The following is a 21,926-nucleotide window of genomic DNA, read 5'->3' as shown; positions in this document are numbered from 1 at the left end:
ATCTCTCAACCGTCCCAAGAAGTATAGCACTGTTTTTGCAGCCTTGGCCAGCCCACATCCTTTGCCAGCATTCTAGGCAATGCACTTTCCCAGTCCACCCCGCTGCCTCTCTCCGAAAACTCCCAAGCCCCTCATCAACTCCTAGACTGCAAAGGCAGCCAGCATGGGGGCTCAGAGCATAGGCTTGAGAGGAGAGAGACTGAGCCCCAAATCTTAGCACCACCACTGACTGTAGGTTTTGGTAAAGCGACCATGCTAGTTTAAGGGATCCTGGTGGCACAGCTGAGTACTTGATGGCTAACCCAAAGGGGGGGATTCTAATCTGCCAACTGCTCCCTGGGGGTCTGCCTCTACAAAGATGACAGTCTTGCGAGCTCCCTGGAGCAGCTCTACTCTGTGCTATAGTGACAACGGGTGTCCGTGTCCGGGTTCCTCAGCTGTATTACGAGGATATTACTAAAATACAAGTACAGGGTCATGTTTAAGGATTAAGCACTACAACGTACAGTGCTTCTATTACTAACTGGCATGTAACAGAGCTGGAAAAGACGTCAGTTCCTATTTTTCTCCTTTCCCATCTTGGACTCGGAAGAATTTCGTTGTTGTTGCCATCAGATGCCACTGAGTCTATTTCAACCCACATCTTCAACCACGTGTGCAGAGTAGACATGCCCCACGGGGATTTTAAGGCTGGGACCTTTTGGAAGCAGTTCACCAGGTCTGTCTTCTGAGATGTCTCCAGTTTTGAACTGTCAACCCAGTAGAAAAGAGCTTACCTGTTTGTACCTCTAGTCCTTATATGAACTTGAATTAGAAAGCATAGCTCTAGGTCTCTTATGTCTTCAACCATAACTTTCTACTAGTGTTAAATGTGCATAACTGCCTTCCGCTGTGGGAGCCATCGAAGAGTAGCAGCCATGGCTGTGCGCTACCCTATGGCCGTGGGCCTCGACAAGGGCCACAAGGTGACCAAGAACGTGAGCAAGCCGAGGCACAGCCGCTGCCGCGGGCGCCTCACCAAGCACACCAAGTTCGTGCGGGACATGATCCGGGAGGTGTGTGGCTTTGCACCCTACGAGCGAAGGGCCATGGAGCTGCTCAAGGTCTCCAAGGACAAGCGGGCACTTAAGTTCATCAAGAAGCGGGTAGGTGGCTGTCCCTCAGGGACTGGGGTGCCAACCGGGCCCACTGTGGGGGGTGGGAAGCTGAGCTCACCAACCCACTGTGTTCCCAGGTGGGCACACACATCCGGGCTAAGAGGAAGAGAGAGGAGCTAAGCAACGTGCTTGCAGCCATGAGGAAGGCCGCTGCCAAGAAGGACTGAGTGCCATGTCATCGTCACCCCCCCACCCCCAATAATAAAGCCTTTCCAGAAAAAAAAAAAATGTGCATAACTAATAAAAGCCCACTGCTACGAGGTCAATTTCAAAGCAAAGCAACCCTAGTTCCTGAGACTGTAAATAACTACAGGGACTGACAGCTTCAACTTCTACCCATAGAGTGGCTGGTGGGTCTGTCACACCCAAAGCCACCCCAGGGCTTACAATATACCGCATATATGCAAGTATAAGCCGACCCAAATATCCTAGTTTTATCACAAGACTGCACAAAAAATGTGCTGAAAAACTTGGCTTATACTTAAGTATATACGCTAATTTTGTATGGAATCAGGCTCAAGGCCCAATAGAAAGCTTTTGATGAATAACACAGGGCTTGCAAATAATTACTGCTCCCAGGGTCACTATCAGGTGGAATCAAGACCTTAATTTTAAATGTGGCTTCTTCAGCTGAGTTATTACAAAACAATGACATTTTAAAAAGGAGAAAACTTTCCTTTCTTTCCAAACAGGCGGACTCTGTGTCTAAAGAAACCCTCTTAGTAAGGAACAACAACAGATTTTAAAATGCACACTGACAGGGAATCCAGGACAGATGATCCCTTAAGGACCAGTGGTGAGAGTGGCAATACCGGGAGGGTGGGGTGGAAAGGGGGAAGCGATTAGAGATCTACATATAACCCCCTCTCTGGTGGACGGACAACAGAAAAGTGGGTGAAGGCAGACATCAGACAGAGCAAGATATTACAAAATAATAATTTATAAATTATCAAGGGTTCATGAGGGAGGGGGTAGTGAGAAAGGAGGGGGAAAAATGAGGAGCTGATGCCAGGGGCTTAAGTGGAGAGCAAATGTTTTGAGAATGATGAGGGCAACGCATGTACTAATGTGCTTTACACAACTGATGTATGTATGGATTGTGATAAGAGATGTATGAGCCACCAATAAAATGATTTTTAAAAATGCACACTGATTGACAGATACAGATATGTTTACTCAAACACATAACTAAGATGACGGGAAGGTAAAGAATTCCTCAGAGGCCTGGATATATGGGGAAAGGTCAGAAAGCATGAACCTAGCAAAGGAAGGGGCCCTGGAGGGAGTGTTTGCTCTGACAGCACCTGCCAGTCAGAGGCTGCAGCTGGAGAGGCTCACGGAACTAGAACCAAAGCCTAGAGCTCCCTTGAGGTGGAAGGCTGTGCCAGAGCCGCACAGACAGGTGGATCTCCCAAAGGGAACTAACACTGAAAGAGAAATCAAGTGTCTACAAGGTCAGAAGTTCAAAAGCACCAGCCTCCCTCAGGAAAAGGTGAGGCCTTTTACTCCCTTAAGGGTTTACAGTCCTAGAAATTCACAGAGGCTTTCCTACCCGGCCCAAGGGTCACAATGAGTCGGAACCAGCGACATGGCAGTGAGTTCGCTTGCTTGTTTTGAGACATCTTTATTCTAGGGGGGCTGTGGGTAAGCGGGGTGGGGTGGGCAGAGGAGACATGCTCCTGGAGAGTGTCTCACGGCTAACGGCTAGGAGTACCACTGATATACTAACTCTGCATGGAGCCCTGGTGGCTCAGTGGTCCCAGCACTGAACTGCTAACTGCAAGATCACTGGTTCCAAGCAGCTGTCAGCTGGACAAAGATGGAGCTGGCTGCGCCAGTCAAGACCCAGTCTTAAGAGTTCACTGTGGAGGGCCACTAGGGGTCGGAGTTAACTCCATGGGGGTGGTTTGGTTTCTTTTGGTTTGTGTGGCCCTCAAACCAAAATAGCAATTTTAAATTTTAGCTTAGATTGTATGTAACATCCCAACAAATCAGGGGGAAAACGAAATAAGAGAAGTAACAATTCCACATTTCACACAAGCTAGGAGAAAAGGGAACACTCCCCACGGGACAAGCACATAACCTCATCTAACTCCCTAAGGGGGAAGAGAGAATCAAGACCCACAGTCCGTCCACCTTGGATTCCTATGAGGAGTAGGTAAAACTCCTCCCTCCAACCTTTTCAGCAATTCTGACTGTATTCCTCTGCTGGGTTTGCCAATTCCCTGCAATGGCCACACAGAACTATCAGATAATGCTCACGACTATAATGTTTGTGAGGGCCGCAACAGCCTACAATTCAGGATCAGAGCTGACTCGGGATACAGGTGTTTTCTGGTGAGGACAGCTTTGGCTCAGTTGTGCCTGCAGGCAAACCTTTCTCTCGCCCTTGGTCCCTCAGCCTAGCCTCTGTGCCTGGCTCTGACAAGAGTGATGGAGCTTCACGGCTGCAATGTTAAGTGCCCAGAAGCATCCTACTCTCCCAGCAAGCCTCCTCCACCCAAGGCCCTCAGCTCCCTCACAACGTGGGCGGGAAGCCTACAATGCTGCCTACTGCTGGTCTGGCTCTGCAGTCATCTACTACAGCGATGTAGTGTGTATTAGAACGTCAGTCTTTTGCTTTGGTTAATGTACTCGTTCCTCTGCTCATGGGCAGCTGGGTTGTTTTTCCCTTTTGGATATTTGGGCTCATGCTGTGATGGGCCCTGGGACACAAGTAACACAGAGAGGCCTACAGGGGGCCCGAGGGATGTTGGTAATAGTCAATGTCTTAAACTAGATGCCATGCGCATATCACACACATATCTAAAATACTCTGTACTCTAAGGAAACATGCAAACGAAAGCTTGTGATATTCGACCAGCAGTCAACATGTCTGTAATGAAAACATGGAGAAATTCCTCCTTTCTATCTAAACATCTCTATCTGGAAAACAATTCTATGGTTTGAGATAGGTTGTTTTTATTCTGATTTTTTTTAAAGATCATTTTATTGGGGGTCTTACAACTCTTATAACAATCCATACATCAACTGAATCAAGCATATTTGTACATATGTTGCCATCATCATTTTCTAAACACTTTCTATTTGAGACCTTGGTATCAGCTCCTCTTTTTTCCCACCCTCCCCCCTCTCCTACCTCGAGGCCCCTTGCAAAATTATAAATTATTATTATTTTCATATCTTACACCAACTGCCACCTCCCTTCACCCATGTTTCTGTTGTTCATCCCCCTAGTATTCTGATTTGGGGGAAGTAATTATTTTAAAAGAGCCCTCTTCTAGAAATCATTATACTCTCTCAGACTAATTCCAAAATTGCAGAGGAAACCAACTTGCATCAACTGAGTCAAGAGAGCTGTCACTATGCACTCCACAGGCAGTGGGGAATCAGCGGGGCTTTCTGAATCAAACTCCAGAGTCAAAACCCAACAGGGGCGATGTGTCAGGAAGAAGACTACAGGAAAGTTAGGTCATGTGTTTGAGAATCACCTTAGGTCATGGAAGTTCACAGTATGTTAAAAAGTGGAAGAGGTCTTAAAAATGACCTCCTTGCACTGATTTTATGTAGATAAACAGAGATCATGAGAAAATAGTTAGTTGCCCAGGTTACTGGGTGAGTGTAGTTCTTACATTTACTTTAGTGCTCAATCTGCACGGGAAGCTTTTCAGGTCAGTGCCCACACTGGGTAAGCCTGGGCTTTTGAGTCAAAGACCAGAGTTCCGATCCCAGCTCTGTCACTTATTTACTGTGTGACCTTGGGCAAATGACATTTCTTAACTTCTCAGAGGCTTAAAATATAAACCTGAAAAACAGAGGGCAGTTATTCCACAGAATGTCTGTGACGATTAAAGGGGATTATCCACCTAAATGCCTCATAGCACTTTAATACTTGTGATGGTTCAGTTTTGTGTCAACTGGCTTGGCTGGGATTCTTGGTTTGTCAGGAAGCCCTCCCCTATGAGGTGTGGTTTACACGGCCTGGGGATGTCTTCTTGAGGGTGTGGCCTATTTGATATCTACAAAGAGATGCTCTGCAGAATTCACCCTCTTTCCTTCCTACAGGCATGGATCCTGCATCTGGTCTCTTGGGAAATGTGCCAGTCACGTGATAGTACCTGCTCAGCCTGGAAGCTATCCAAGGTCTGCGTAACACCTGACTTGCTAATCTGTCTCTCCCTCCACTGGCCCGTGAACTCCCAGCTCCCAGCCCTAGGCAGCCATATATTTTAGAAAGATCACCTAGAGTAATATCGGCCAAACAAACTGGACTTATTAATAGCTTCTCCAATGGCGTGAGCCACTTCTTGATATACGCTTCTCTCTTTATGTAGATAGACAAGTATCACCAGTTTTGTTTCCCTAGAAAACCCCGCCTTATAAAATACTATGAGGGGATTTACAGAAGTTCATGAAAAAAGTGAATTTGAGGGCAATGGAATTTTCTACAAACCCTCATACGATGGTTGGCCCTCAATCAACATGAAACATTAGCCATTGTTGCTATTACTATTAGTAATAACAGCATCAGGAACTTTCTTAATGTAGAAAAAATATTCAAATCTTATACAAGGAAACATTAGTCAGTCATAAAAGCCAGTAAGGACTGATATATGCTACAATAGGAATCAAAGTTAAATGTACATGGTACATGAAAGTAAAAATCAACCACATATATGATTCTATTTACATGAAATTTTCCAAATAGACAAATAAAGACAAAGTAGATTAGCAATTGCATATGGCTGGGTGGGCGCCTGGGGCTGACGGGGAATTTGGACATCCTGGCCTCCTTCTGAGGTGACAATAGACTGTGGTGGGGGCGGCATCTCTCCGTGAGTGTTCTTGTACTACAGTTGAGGTGCACAATGTTGCAATGCATGTAATAAAGTTGCTGCCACAAAAAAGGGTTCAAATAGATGCTTAATGAATACATGTTAGGTGCAAAAGATATTCTCCACTTGTATTCTCCTAGTCCTCATGGTCCTTTGAGATAGTTCATAATTTAGAAACATTATTTAACACAAAAGAACACAGCAGAGGACCTGGAATCTGTTACTCAGCTTTAACAGACGTCTGTCACTTGCATTTCCTTCAGATCACTTCCTTTTCTACCAATCAGAAATGTAGCAGATACACACAGCTTCTGATAGCCCTTCTAGAACTATTCCTCAGGAGATAGACCAGAGGTGGCTGTTACAGAGGATGGCAATATGGCAGGCAGATAAAGGGTGATTGAAACAAGATCTGTCACAGGCGTGTGCACCGTGCAGCAGCAAGCTAGTTGGGAATAATCACAGTTTTGAAAGTTTGGAGACCGGTTGTCTCTCACGCCTCTCCACTTGCTTTCCCTTGGCCCATCATCTATTTTACCTGGGAGAGCAGGGTCTGCATGACTGAGTGAGCCAGCTGCGAGTTCCTGCGAAGAACATCGTAGAACCCCTGAGAGGAACGAAACAGAAAGCAATTAAGAACTACTAGTGACTTGGACATTCATAACTTTAAAAATCATACAATATTCTTTACCCTGTTCTTAGGTCTTTGAAAAAAAAGAGAGAGAGAGAAATAGAGAGACAATATTTGCCAGAAGGAACAACTGAGAAAGTTGAGGCTATTTGTTTAATCCAGTGGTTGTCAACCTGTAGGTCACAACCCCTTTGGGGGTTGAACGACCCCTTTCACAGGGGTCGTCTAAGACCATCATAAAACACATTATTATAAAAAATTAAAAAAAGAAAACACATTATTTCCGATGGTCTTAGAAACTGAGACACCGCTCCTCTGTCTCCAGGCGGGTCCGCCCACATACGAGTACCCAAGCTTGAAGACTGTTACCCATGCTACACCATGCTTCAAGACAAAATTTATTTATAATTAGAAATAAATATTCCACAATATATAATTACATTTTGTTTTTGTGATTAATCACCGTGCTTTATGTTCAATGTTTAACAATGAAAATACATCCTGCATATCAGATATTTACATGAAGATTCCTAACAGTAGCAAAGTTAGTTTTGAAGTAGCAACGAAAATAATTTTATGGTTGGGGTCACCACAACATGAGGAACTGTATGAAAGGGTCGTGGCATTAGGAAGGTTGAGAGCCACTGGCCTAAGCAAAAAAGACCTCTGATCACAAGATTAACCATCTAATCACAATCCTCCCGACTGTGTCCTTGCCTCTTCCCAGTCAGGAAGGGCTCGGGTTCCTTCTTTTCTCTCATCCCATATCAGCAGCCTTTTCTTTTAGCATAAATAGGCTTTGCACCTAGTTTCTCGTACTTTCAAAAGTACATCCTGTCTTTATGCAGCCAAACGTGAAGGACCACTCCAAAATCTATCCATCTGAAATGTCCCAGTCTTAGAGACCAGCTCACAATTCCAATGGCGATTTTTCTTTTTGAATCTCAGGAAAGATGTTGGACAACTTTGTCTTTGAGAGAAAAAAACTCAAAACGCAAAAAACAAATAAGCATAGCCAAAACTTTTTTAAAATTAAGAAATGGAACAAGGAGAGATGAGTTCTTTCAGGTACTAAAATTTTTTATAAATATAAAATAATAAAAAAACATAATTTTTTGTTTTTTTACACAAATTTGTTTACACAAATTTTAAAATAAAACATTTTAGATGTTTTAACTCTTCTTTATAATTCCTTAAACAATTCCTTAAACCTTAAACAATTCTGGCTAACCACTATTATCTGCTGGTCCTAACTGCATAAAATAAGAGTATTTCTACTACACTTTATCATCATGAAAAGGAAAAAGGGTTGTCCGGGGCTACTATACTCCATCCTCTCAGCTGACTCACCTCATAAAGCATGATTCGAACATCAGCCTGCTGGCCTAAGCACCTCCTCAAACTATCCAGGATCTCAAGGCAAAACGTTTCATTGGCAACAGAATTGTAACGGTTATGAACATCTACGTGGACCTGAAAGAGAGAGAGGCTGGTTCATGTCTACTTTACCAAACTAGCATCCATTAAAGAGGCAACTCGAGTATGTTCTTGATCAAAGAAACATAGATTTAGTTTTTCCCACATGCCAAAACCCACAATTGAGGCAGGCATTATAATCATTCCCATGCTGTGATAAGTGTGGCTCTCATTCTGCTTTGGAATTGAGAGAATTTATCAGCACTTTGACAAGATTAATTCTTCCCCAATGTCAGCACCGGCGGAGGAAGAAACACTGATTAGTTCGTGCCACTTGAATCTTGTAGCCAAAAGTATGCTGAGTTTTACCAAAAAGGCCTAAAAGACTTACGTGCCTGCAGTAACTAGAAGAATCTGGCTTTATAAAAAACATAATCTTCTACAGATTCCTGATAGGTTTAGAAGTAGGTAGGTATGGAGTTTTGAACTTAGAAATGGACATGTTAAAGAACTGTCATCCCCAGTTTGATTTCCTTAAAAAGATCACCAATTCCTAACTCCAGCATAACAAGGTAGTTAGGCTAAAAAAAACAAAACATAAAACCCAAACCTACAGTCATCCAGTTGACTCCAACTTACATGGACAGTATAGGGCTGAGTAAAACCACCTCCCAGGGTTTCCAAGGTTTTGAATCTTTATAGACGTGCGGACTGTTGCATCTTTCTCCCATGGAGTGGCTGGTGAGTTTGAACTGCTGACCTTTGGTGAACAGCTGATCACTTTAGCCACTATGCCAGCAAACTGCTTAGGGTTAAACTCTCATTCTACATCACTCTATCACTCAGTAGTTCTATGACCTTAGGCAAGTTATTTAACTTCTCTCAGTCTCAGTTTCCTCATCTTTAAAATGTAACTTCTCAGTCTCAGTTTCCTCATCTTTAAAATGAAGATAGTAACAGTTATCTTCAGATGACTGTGAAGATTCAGTGAAATAATGAATGGAAAGCACTTTGCACCGCATCTAGCACATTATTGCCCAACAGAAAATATTATGAAAAACAGAGAAGTAAAATGCAAGCGACATATACAACTTAAAATTTTCTAGTGGTTACATTAAAGGAAATGACAAAGAAACAGATTCATTAATTAAAAAATATATTTTAGATTAGGGGTCCTCAAAATTTTTAAACAGGGGGCCAGTTCACTGTCCCTCAGACGCATTTGAGGGCCAGACTATAGTTTAAAAAAACTGAACAAATTCCTATGCACGCTGCACATTATCTTATTTTGAGGCAAAAAACCCCAAACGGGGCAAAAACACCTGGTGGGCCAGATAAACATCCTTGGCGGGCCGCATGTGGCCCGCGGGCTGTAGTTTGAGGACCTATTTAGATAATCCAACATATCTGAAATCATATCATTGTTTAACATGTGATCCTCTCAAAAAGATTAATAAGATATATCACATTCTTTTATTTCATATAAAGTTTTCAAGCTCCAGTGTACATTTTGCACTTGGGCTATAACTCAGTTGAGAATAACCACATTTCTATGAAGTGTCAGTTCCAAAGCCACACCAGGCCAATGGCTACCATCTTTGAGAACCCAAGTCAGCATGGGAAATGGACCACAGTCCATGTTCACCGTTCATCACGGTCATCATCACAGGACGCTGGTTTTATAACCAGAGCAAGAGCGAAAGCAAACAGCTGGCACCTCGCCAACCTTGCATCAAGACACCTGGGACAAGTGCGTGCGCGCCATCTTACCTGACTGACACCAATAGACTGACTGCACTGAGAGGACGACAGGCTGCCCAGGACTTTAAAGTTCTTCAGGAGCAGCAAAAACCCGGCCACGGCAGATTTTCGGGCAGCGAGCTGGCTGGCTCAGAAAGAGAGAGGAAATGAACAAGCAGCTCTGGTTTCATTGCGCGAGGTTTCTGGGTCAGAATAATTCGGTTAGTTCCACACCAACAAGGCATGTGCATAAGCCAAGAAGCGTAGAGCAAACCTAACCCAATTTGCACACTTAAAAATAAGGTATCCGCTGTTGAAAGCAATTAGCATTACAGGAACTCAGCTGATGTTTTCCCACATCTTTCTCCACTGAGCGGCGGGTGGGTACAAACCACTGACCTCTTGGGGTGCAGGCAAGCACATAACCACAGGACCACTGGGGCTCCTTTGTCACCTCCTTAACCTCGTGACACTACCTGAACTTGCTTCTATGCTGTGCCTAAGTCTGAGGGGGTTGTGCGTGAGTGTCGAGAGACTGCCAAAAATGCAATGGTAAGTACTAAATCGCAGACAACAGCGGACTTTTACTGGGCTTCCTTTCCTGTGCTCCATCTCTTCACAGAGGAACGCAGTGCTTGTTGCTCGGTAAACCCTCCATCCCAAAACTACAACACGCCATCTTCTCACTGAGGCACAAGGATTAGTTCAAGTTACAGATGTCATGACATCCAGAAATGTCTGTACTGTCCTCAGCCTGTGGCCATGTAGTGAGAAGTAAACTTATCGTGTGAATACTTCTTGAGTGGTTTCTCGGGATTCCCTTGAGTGTATTACACTAAGTCTTCTGTGATACTGCTTGGGCATCTGAAGTCTTTACAATTGTTAGGAGGCAGTATTATCATCTTGTGTATGTGTAGTATATACTAAGAAATAAAGGAAGGGAGGTCAGGAGGCACTGGTTGAAGCTCAGACAGAACTTGGGTCCCTTAACAATGTATCACCCTACTAACCAGGAGACTATACTACCAATGCTCGCTAAACGGAGTTTTGTGAATATATTCTTCCTGAGGTTGTTTCCCGCTCTGAAGTGTGGCCAGCTCAAGAAGAGTCTTTGGCATGGCAATTCTATTTTGATGATTTTTCTAGAAGCAGTACTGCAGAGTACCTGAGATCCTAAGTCCTGTGTCCAGATCTAGTTCTGCCACCTTAGCAAAGTCACTACCTTCTCGAGGCCTATACCTCCTGGTCTGCAGACAGCAATTGTAACAGCGCTCACTTCACAGGGCTGCTCTCAGGGTGAAATGAGATCACACCGGCAATGAGCACAATGCCTGGTTTGATGGAAATGCCACTCAGTTCCTCTGACTTCAAAGGGTGCTACGTACCTGGCAAACATAGCTTTCCGAAGAACCAGGATCAGGGAGTCTCTCATTGACATGCTGACTTTGAGAAGGGGCTGAAATAGAAAGAATCAGCGTATGAAAAAACAGAACAAGTCCATTAGCCTTAGCTCATTTCTACTCAATGCTGCTACCACTTGGCTTACGTAAGGAGCTTTGGTTCCAGGTATACACAGGCTTCAGTATTTATTGTATTTCGTAGTACAGAGAGAAGCATTTTTTGAAATACTGCACTGAAACTAGTTGTGAATATCTCTGTAAACCTACTCATCTCAATAATTTTCTAAGAGGCTTTCAATCACTTCACTGATGGGAAAAAGTCAAAGGAGAGCGAGCTGCGACATACCGAGGAAGGAAGTAGGGAAACGGCCTGGTGTGGTGGACCGGCCCTTTTACTACAAAGTGTGTGTCTTCAACTCCAGAGGGACAGGATTTCTTAGACACGGATTTGTCGGGAACTGCATCAGACTTCCCTTAGATAGTGAAACCTCAGTTTGTGCAAGTTACTTGGGAGCGAGTGGACTTACCTGCACCGCTTTAAGCAGACCCTGCACAGTTTGAAGGGGCAAAAAGGACAAATAGTCAAAGGTTTCTGTGATTTTAGAAGAACAACTCTGAAGAACTAAGGGTGCATACGTGACGATACTTGTAAGCAAGTCTAGGGGAAAAAAAAAATCTTGAATCAGTGATCTCAAATAATTAAAGATATTTCAAATAAGAGGAAAATAAATATGGAGCAAACATGACAAAATGCCTTCTGTTTCCTATCTCAAATAAATAGAACCACAACAATAAAATAAAAAGCAGCCTGTCTCGGCCATAGAGAGTAGGGTTTCTGAGACTAAAGATTTCTGGGAGCAGACAGAGTTGTCGGTGGGTCTGAACAGCCAGTCTAAATTAGCAGCCCCCCACTTACCCTACAATGCTACTAGGGCTCCTTTCATATACGGCAATATAAGTTTTTCCAGTGGTCAATATAACCAGGATTCTTTTAAAATTTTTTTAAAATAATTTTATTGGGGCTCTTACAACAATCCATACATGCATTGTGTCAAGTACATTTGTAGACGTTGCCGTCATCCTTTTCAAAACATTTTCTACTTGAGCACTTGCTATCAGCTCATTTTCCCCTCCCTCCCCCACAAACCTGTAATAATTCACCAACTATTTTCATGTCTTACAGCAATCGCTGTCTCCCTTCACCCACTTGTCTGTTGTTCCTCCCCCTGGGGCGGGGCAGTTATAAGTCAATCATTGTCGTTGGTTCCCCCTTTTCTATCCACACCTTACCCCTACCTTCATAGTATCACTACTCTCATTATTGATCCTGAGTGTTTATCTGTACCAGTGTACATGCTCTGGTCTAGCCGGATGTGTAAGGTAGAATTGGAGGCATGAGAGTGGGGGGAGGAAGCATTAAAGAACTAAAGGAATGTTTTACATTTCATCAGTGCTATACTGCACCCTGGCTTGCTCATCCCTTCCTTGTGACCCTTCTGTGAGGGGATGTGCAGTTGTCTACAGGTGGGCTTTGGGTCTCCACTCCACCCTACCCCTTGTTTGCATGATGATTGCTTATTCTGGGTCTTCTGATCGCATTGACACCTCTGGATCACACAGGCTGGTGTGCTTCTCTGCTAGATGGCTGCTTATTTATCTTCACACCTTTAAGTCCCCAGACACTATATCTTTTGATAGCTGGGCACCATCAGCTTTCTTCACCATATTGGCTTATGCACCCATTTTGTCTTCAGTGATCATGTTGGGAAAGTGAGCATCACAGAATGCCGGGTTATTAGAACAAAGTGTTCTTATGTTGAGGGAGTACTTGAGTAGAGGCCATCTGCTACCTTAATATTTAACATGTTATATAACATACATATAATATATAACATATGTACATAGAGCTGTCACTATCATTTATAAATAGATTTACATATGTACGTGCCTGTATTTATACCTCTATAAATGTCCTTTGCCACCTAGTTCTTTCCTCTATTTCCTTTTACTTTCCTCTTGTCCCACTATCATGTTCAGCCTTCATTCAACTTTCGTTAATTCCTCTTGGTTACACTGCACTAGATCAAGCCCCACCAGGCATCTGACGCCTTTCTCACCAGTCAATTTTAGATCATTTATTGTTCCCTTGTCCCTGGGTTTGTTGGATCCCCCTTCCTGCTACCCCCCCTTCCATGTCATGCGGCCCCTCCCCATGGTCAGTCCCGTAGTTGTTTCCTCCTCGAGATTATTCATCCTGCCTATTTTATCTAGATAAGACATGCAAAAACAAAAACAAACAACAACAAAAACGAGAAGCCTGCCTGCCTCAGACTGGGACATGGAAGGGCTTGCAGCAGGCAGGCCGCCTGCAAGCCGAGTTGCCATGCCCACCTCCCCTCACCCCGGTGTCCATGAGAAGTGCCAGCCGCCTGGTTGCTCACACTCCCGTCCCCTCGGGCTGCTGCCTGAGCAGAAACAAGGACAAGGAGACGGAAGAGGAAGATGAATAGTTGAGCCACTTCTCGCTGAGGCTGGAGGGGGGCGGCCAGAGTCGGAGGATGAGGAGGATCGCCTGATTAACCTCTCTGAGCTGACCCCGTATATCTTGTGTTCCATCGACAAAGGCTACTTAATAGATGGAGCTACCATTACTGAGTGTCTTCATACCTCTGTAAAAGCTGCACTGAGACATTTTTACTACAGCAACAGATGTCCAAAATGCAACAAGGTAATACATCAAGCACCACCTCTTTATAACTTAGTGTACATATTAGTAATTGATATAGAGCAGGGGTGTCAAACTGGGGGCCTGCTGGCTGCATGCGGCCCCCGAGGTAATTTTTGGTGGCCCGCAATGCTCTGAAATAAAACAAAAATAGAAAAAATTGTTATGAAGAAAACAGTGCTTAGGGGAGATCGAGGCAATACCGTACACACAATTCCCTTGTTTACCCCTTCCCTACTGAAGATGCGTATACATGTGGCCCAGTGCCTTTCCTGGGGGCCTGTGGACGTGTCTAAGTGCGCTGACTCAGTTAGGGCGACGTTTGGAAGTGATATGTCTGCCACTTTGTGTCACGGAATGTAAACAGATCCCAATAGTGAAAGGTTAAAAAGACCACTCTGGGTTGTGCTGTTACGAATCATTCCTAGCGGCGCTAGTTAACATTTTTAGAGGGAAGCCATTACGATTGTGTATCACGTTTGTCAGCTGTCCAACATTTTGTATTTTTTATTAGTTAGTTTGTTATATTTTCCGGTCACAAGATAAGAGGTAAGTGCAAACTAGTAGAAGGAAAGCGCTGGCAAGTTTCGGGTAAAAAAGAATAATTTTAGTTTCATAAATAAAATAAATGTTTAAATAAAAGCAATTATATAGTGTTTCATTATCCTAGCCACATTCCTGAATCCTCACTTGAAAATATAAATTTTAAAAAATTTGTAAATGTGATGTGACCCGCGTGAATCTTGCCTGTTGCACCAAATGGCCCGTGTTTTAATTGAGTTTGACACCCCTGGTCTAGAGCATAGGGAAGAAAACCATGAATTCTATAAAGAAAGGACTAGAAGTACCTGAACCTGCTGTTCCACAACCAGTCCCTTCAAGCAAAGGAAGATCCAAAAAATCCCTGGAATCAGTGTTTCGGATTCCACCTGAACTTGACATGTCTTTATTACTGGAGTTAATTGGTGCTAATGAAGGAACAGGATATTTAAAGCCACTTGGAAAAGAAGTTTGTCCGAATTTCAGGAGAAGCAACTACTGGTCATGTAGACAAATTCCTCAGAAGAAAAACGGGTCTGGATCCAGCTTGTGAGGCAGATAGCATCTGAGGTGCCCACCTGTGGGAGGGGCAGTATCCCACTCTAAGAGAAATCTAACGTGCAATAGGTGATGCAGCCATGCAAGGGGGTCAGCTTGTCCGTCATTATGTTCCTCTGAAAATAACCGGAAAATACTAGAAGTATGTTGAGGAGGGAAACAAAGTGAAGAGGTTTCTGCAGGACTGCATCTCACCAAAGATTTTTATGAAAAATGTCATTGCTACCACTTTGTGTTGTTTGAGTTAGAGTTGACCTATTTTCAGCACCAAGAACAATAGCACTTATAAATACAACTTAGACTGATGGAATGCACTATTTTACCAGAAACTATATAAAAAATATCCACAGCTCAGGGGGAAATTTTTAAACATTGCATTAAAATTTTTTTTTTTTATTTAACAACTTTGACATTGATTTTTGCTTCCTTGCCTCTGAGGGAGATCAGTTACTGTGTTCTTCATTGAGCCATACCCCATTCAAGTTGGTGGCTGGAATTCTGCTTTCAGGGATGGTATCAGTTGGCCAGTCATTCTTTAAAGAAGTAGGCTTTTGAACTGGAGATAGCTAAACCATCTTTGTTTAACTCCAAGGTATGATTAGACAATGATAAAAAATATTAGCCATGTTTGCAATGTTGCCATCATAATTTCAACTTAAAAGATAAAGCCAGCAACACTACTAAAGGAATGTTACTAAATTCTAAAAATGAAGAATTAACATCTTGTGTGTGAAGAGAATGTCTCCTATAAGATATATGGACCATATTATAAGCTTTCAGTATAAGATTTCCTTAATATATCCTACAGCAAGGTGACTCTGATATGTCAATTTGGCGGCCACTTACTTTATTTGACTACATAATAGGGTGTGGATCCCTTGTAATGGCACTGATTCTGCAAGTAATAAGTATTAGATGAATTTGATAAGTGTACAAAATATGTCCTCATTCAGTTTAATAATTATTTTCCTAATTTTTCCCCAATGATGTATAGAAGAAAGATGTGTGTGAAGCTTCTCACTTGCATGCAGACTTGTAAACATTATTATGTCTAAAATAATTGTGATACTTTCTTTCTTTTTGATGCTCTCTCAAAGAACTATTTTGTAGACCCTATTTCACAACAAAATTTTCAACTATGTAAAAATGGTTATGAAACTGGACAAGAATTGACAACTATTTTATAGATCTGTTAATTGTGTATAAATCTCTAACAGATAAAATTACTCTAACCTAATTTGAAAAAAAAAAAGAAAAAGAAAAGCCTATACATAGTTCCAGGTCTGTTTGTTGACCTTTAAGAGTGTTTTCCGGTTGAGTCTGATGAGGTGCCATGCCCTGCCCCCAAAGTCTACTTTTGGGATTCCTCAGAGACTTCATTGCTTTGTTCCTCTTGCTGCTCTGTTGCGCGCCCTTTGTGTTTTGCCCAGGTGTGGTGGCGTCAGATTGAGCACAATTCCAGAACTGTGTCTCCAGTGTGTCCCTCATAGCCCTGTGGGTCACTGAGCACTATGTCATATCTCGTGGTGGGGCTGGCCCTATGGTCCTCTCTGTGTATTGGCTGCTCTGAGCAGGAATATTATTTTGGGGGCTTGGTGGGCCAAGATGCGTTCCACTCTCTGTATCTCTCTCCTTCCCTCTTAGTTTGCTCCAGTGTGCTCTGATCAGATGTGGCCCTCTCCCCGAGCTGTAGCTTCAGTGCTGTCCTGTATAGTGCATTCTTCTGGGGAGGGGGTCCACAGACCTCTCTATTGGTTCACTGCTTAATGCCAATAATAGACAGGATTCTTAAGCTTTAAAAATATTTGTCTCAAAATTAAAATTGATTGAAAAGAGGTAGCACTGCCTATAGAGAGAGCAAACAAAGTATTCCTATTTCCAAGCAAACTAAACCCACAAAGTAGCTATGAAATTTCATTCTGTATAAGTATAACTTGGCCATGCCAGGAGTGTAGAAGAGCATTGCACATCTTCCTCCAAGAAGTTGAACGGCCTCATTGTGGCAGTTACATAATCTCCTGTCAACTTGTGAAGCCATCAGGTCTAGCTTGTCAGTCAGGTTGCAGCATTTGGAGGCGTGAAGGAGATAAATAGCTCACTGGAGGCCAGGGACACTCTCCCTGCGAGACATTGCTGTTGACAATCCACATGGAGCTACACTGATGGGGTTATGATGATGGAGCCAGACCCTGGAGCTGGAGGAGCCACGTGGAGAAAGACCCACACCAGCCCTGAGATTCCTCCACAACCACTGGATCCACAAGACTTTTCACCCACTGGGCTGTGATCTTCCTGCATTCACTGTCATTGCATGTGTTGCATGAGTCTGAAGAGGAGTTTATAGACTGGTATTGAGCATATGGGTTAATATTAGACTTATAGACTTGATCTGGACTGGGCTGGGATGTTTTCTCAGTATAGAATTACTCGTTGATATAAAGTTTTTTCCTATACATATATGCGTCTCCCTGGATTTCTCTAGTCTACCCAGACTAACACACTCATGGTCCAATTTTTAGCCAAATAACTGACAAGTCTGTAAAGTTAACAATAACTCTAAGGAAGCACACACTCCTTCAAACAATCATTTCAGATCCAAAGGGCAGCATTTGCCCAAGGACAGAGTTCAGAAAGCAGGAAGGGTTAGGAAAGAAGGCTTAGTGGAGATGGGAAACACAAGAAGGGAGATTACTGATGCTACATCTCAGGGATTATAATCAATGACATTAAAAGGTGTATACAACAGTGAATGGAAAATCGATTTCCTCTGTAAACCTTCACCTCATTCACAATAAAGTTAAAAAATGATTTTAATAATCTGTAGACTTTCAGCAAGATGGAGAACTAACCAGGTATGCTACCCAAACCCTCTACCACAAAAGCCCAGGAAAACAAATGAAACGGATAACGAATGAAAATAAATTCTGAATGCTAAGCTTCAAAGGAAAGAATAAGGAAGTAGTTAAATATCAATTTGAGGAAGAAAGTGAATGAAAACAATAAACGAGAAGACATGTGAAGCAGTGAACTGCCAAAATAGCCAGCATCAGACAGTCATTTTGAATTAATGTAGCTTTCCTACTAGGGCAGCAACCAGCTCACCCAGGGCTGCACTGGTGCACACACAGGCAGCGACGATCAGAATGGTGTGACTGGAATCCCCAAACAGGAAGAGACGTTAAAAAAGCACAAACAAAATTGTTGAAGATTTGTTGGAAGAAATGTCCCTAATGGCATGAAAGACAAGATATGCACACTGAAGTCTGTTTCTTTATTTTAAAGACGTCGGAGTACATAGAGGGATCAGATTCTCTAATAATTCCAAACTTGCTGTATTACCTAGCAAATGGCAAAGAGAGTTTAAACAGATGTTCAGAGAACCATCATGAGCTGGACACATCATCTTGGGCACAAGAAAAAGGAAGAGAGACTTATGGCAGATATGCTGGCACAAAACTTAGAATAATTAGAGCAGAGTCAACAGGACAATCCTACTAATAGCAAAAGAAAAGAAATAATAAAAATCAGGGTGGAGATTCATGAGAGGGAAAACAAGAAAACTGGAAAAAAGTAATGCAGCTAAAAGTTGGTTCTTTGGCAGGATTAACAGAATTGACAGACTGCTGGCAAGGCTAACCAAAGAAAGGAGGGAACAAATTTCAATAGCAAGGATGAAGGATGAAACAGGGACATTACACTGGACTCTAATGAAATCAAAAGGATAATTACACAGCACTACGAAGGCCTGTACTCCAATGAGTTCAACAACATGGAAGACATGGACAGATACTTGGAAAAACAATCCCTCCCTAGACTATCCCCTATGGACGCCAGAACTGCAATAGACCCATAGCATCAGAAGAAACTGACAAGATTATCAAGGGATTACCAACAACCAAAAAAATCTCCTGGACCAGATGGCTTCACAGAATTATACCAAGCATTCAGGGAAGAACTGACACCAATCCTACACAAACTCTTTCAGAACATAGAAAAAGACGGCAAACTCCCGAACCCCTTCTACTAGTATAACTAGTATAACTCTGATACCTAAAGCGGGAAGGATCCCACAAGGATCGATAACTAGAGACCAATATCCCAATGAACATAGATGCAAAATTCCCTTAACAAAATACTGGCCAATAGAATACAAAAGTATATAAAACAAATAATTCACCATAACCAAGTGGGATTCATTCCAGGGACACAGGGTTGGTTCAACATACGAAAGACCATTAGTATTATTCCCCATATTGATGTGAAAAACTGTAAGAACCACAGGATAATATTGATAAATGAGGAAAAGGCACTTGACAACAGCTAACACCAATTCCTGCTTAGGACACTAAAAAAGATAGTGCCTAAATATAATACAAGCTATATATTAAAGACCGACAACCAACGTGGCAGTCAATGGCGAAAAGACAAAAACAATCCCACTGAAATAGGGGACCAGACAAGGATGCCCCTTGTCTCCACTCCTATTTAATATTGTACTGGAGGTCCTAGCTAACAACATAAGGCAAAGAAAAGACATCAAAGGTACTCATGTGGAGAAGAAAGATGTGAAACTGATGTAATTCGCAGATGATATGATTTTCTACATTGATAATTCTGAAAACTCCACAAATGGAGTATTGGAAATGATAAAGGAATGTGGCAGGATACAATAAACAGAAGTCTATCGGACTGCTATACACATCAGACAAGATCACAGAAAAGGCAATCAAAAAGGTAGTACCCTTCACAATAGCCAAGCACAAATTGAAATATCTAGGGATACACTTGATTGAAAAAACAAAAGATTAGTACGAGGAAAACTACAAAACAGTATTATAAGAAATGGGAAACATATGCCCTGTTCATTAAGTGGTATTAGAAAAAATGGTTGTCTACTTGGAAAAAAATGAAGCACAACTCTTCACTCCCATGCATAAAAATAAATTCAAGGCGGGTCACAGACCTTGAGGTAAAACCCCAAACTATTAGGGCCATCAATGAGGAAATTGGGACAATGCTGAGAACTTTGGCACAAGGAATACATAGGCTATTGGAAATAGGGAAGGACACAAATACAGAGGAGGCAAAAATTGACAAGTGGGATATACTGGAGATAAAATACCTGTGTACATAGAAAGAATTCACCAAGAGAGCCCACGGAATAGGAAAACATCTTTAGCAATGACACATCAAACAAAGGCCTTATTATTAAACTCTACAGTACTCTGCTAGCTTCCAAAAAGAAAAAATGAACTGCCCACTGATGAGGTAGGCAAAGGACCTGAACAAAACTTTCACAAGGGCAGAAATCTAAATGGCCAATAAACATGAGAAAATGTTCCTGATCATTAGCCATAAGAGAAATGCAAATTAAAGCAACTATGAGATACCACCTAACACCCTCACACAGCCCAATTAAAAAAAACAGCAAGTAACAAGCGATGGGGGGCTGTGGTGAGATAGGAACTCTTATCCACTGCTGGTGGACTTGTAGATATGCACAGCCATAATGGAAATTGATTTAGAGATATCTAGAACAGATGGAAATTGAGCTACCATACAACCCAATATGCATATTGGTCATATGCCCACATGAGGCAAGAAACAAACCACGGCCAGACATCTGTGCTCCAATGTTCATTGTGGCACAGTTCATAATTGCAAAGAGTTCAAAACAACCCAAATTTCCATGAATGGATTAAAAAACAAGTACATACATATAATGGAGTATTACGCATCCCTAAAAAAGGATGAATGCATGACACATATTGCCCACGGGATGAACTGGAGAAAATTATGCTAAGTGAAGTAAGCCAAACACAAAAGGTCAAGTACAACATGCGTCCACTGAGATAAGGTTAAAAAATGCAAAAGAGACATAGGGAAAAGCTACTATATACATACATTCCTAGGGTGAGGTCCAGGTACTATGGCAGGGGTGAAACCCAATCCAGGGATGCATAAGGCAGTCAACTAAATAGGAGGGGAAAAGAGAGAAAAAATGATATGGGTAGGGGTGTGTGGGTGGAGCAGGGCACCAACCCACCCAACGAGAGGGTATTGTTTATATCTCTACAGGAGAAGGAGACAGAGACCAGACCTCAACCCAGGTGAGCCAAGATGAGAATGCAACTTAGGGGCATGTAGCAGGGTAGAGAGGTCTATGGGGCCGGCACCAATCCCAACTATGCGGATCTCCTCCCCACAAGACTGCACTACAGAGGACAGCACTCTGGTCAGATCACACATGAGCAAATGAAGAGGGAAGGAGAGAGAATGGAACACATCCTGGCCCAAGCCCTGAGAACGATATCCTGCTCAGAGTAGCCAATGCACAGACACAGGCCCCACCACAAGACACAATGTCCCTCACTGCCCCATAGTGCTACGAGGGACAACACTGGAGACAGTGTAGGAATTGTGCCCAATCTGACTCCATCGCACTAGGGCAAAACACTATGGGCATGCAAAAGAGCAGCAAGGGAAGCAAAGCAATGAAGTCCCCGGGAAATACCAAAAATAGACTTTCAGAACAGAGTGTGGCACCCCATCAGACTTGACTCTAAAGTACTCCTAAAGGTCAAAAAACAGACCTGGAACTATTTATAGGCTTTTCTTTTTTTTGTCATTGGTTTTCTTTTTGTTGTTTTGTTTTGTCTTCCTTCGTTGTCTTATTTAGCTTTGTCTTGTTTTTGCACTTATTATTATCTCTTCATGTCTATCTAGTTAAGATAGGCAGGATAAACAGGCTGGAGGAGAAAACAACAGGCCCAATGGTTCCAGGGGGACATGGGAGAGGGAGATGTAGGAGAAAGAAAGAGGGGTGTCAGCCTATGCAATCACGAGGTGTCGAAGGGATCAGGTATAAGGCATCATCAGAACAAAAAATCTTACCATAGTGAATGATGGGGGGAGTGCGGAGTG

At 42.7% G+C, this 21,926-nt stretch overlaps 2 protein-coding genes and 1 pseudogene across 3 annotated transcripts in view; 2 read left to right on the top strand and 1 right to left on the bottom strand.

The window, feature by feature from the left end:
• The window catches only part of FANCI (FA complementation group I), a 94,358-nt gene that overhangs the window by 27,608 nt on the left and 44,824 nt on the right, over positions 1–21,926 (bottom strand). For both annotated transcript variants that reach the window (XM_045296512.1, XM_045296513.1), the window contains exons 15-19: positions 11,707–11,837; positions 11,165–11,235; positions 9,810–9,924; positions 7,974–8,096; positions 6,531–6,599 (exon numbers count right to left, since the gene is read on the bottom strand). In XM_045296512.1, coding sequence (XP_045152447.1) covers positions 6,531–6,599; positions 7,974–8,096; positions 9,810–9,924; positions 11,165–11,235; positions 11,707–11,837 — 509 coding nt within the window. The remainder of the gene's footprint in view (positions 1–6,530; positions 6,600–7,973; positions 8,097–9,809; positions 9,925–11,164; positions 11,236–11,706; positions 11,838–21,926) is intronic.
• On the top strand, positions 887–1,379 carry LOC101650251 (60S ribosomal protein L36-like). The gene is made up of 2 exons (XM_004709874.3): positions 887–1,145; positions 1,235–1,379. The coding sequence occupies exons 1-2, from the start codon at positions 918–920 to the stop codon at positions 1,322–1,324; spliced, it is 318 nt and encodes a 105-aa protein (XP_004709931.1). The 5' UTR covers positions 887–917; the 3' UTR covers positions 1,325–1,379.
• LOC105979284 lies at positions 13,591–15,142 on the top strand (annotated as a pseudogene).

Source organism: Echinops telfairi, unplaced genomic scaffold, assembly GCF_000313985.2.
Source record: "Echinops telfairi isolate 266 unplaced genomic scaffold, ASM31398v2 ScPeMD7_7409;HRSCAF=8447, whole genome shotgun sequence".
NCBI classification, from domain to species: domain Eukaryota; kingdom Metazoa; phylum Chordata; class Mammalia; order Afrosoricida; family Tenrecidae; genus Echinops; species Echinops telfairi.
Note: the sequence above shows the minus strand (reverse complement) of the source record. Positions and strands in the feature narration are given on the sequence as shown.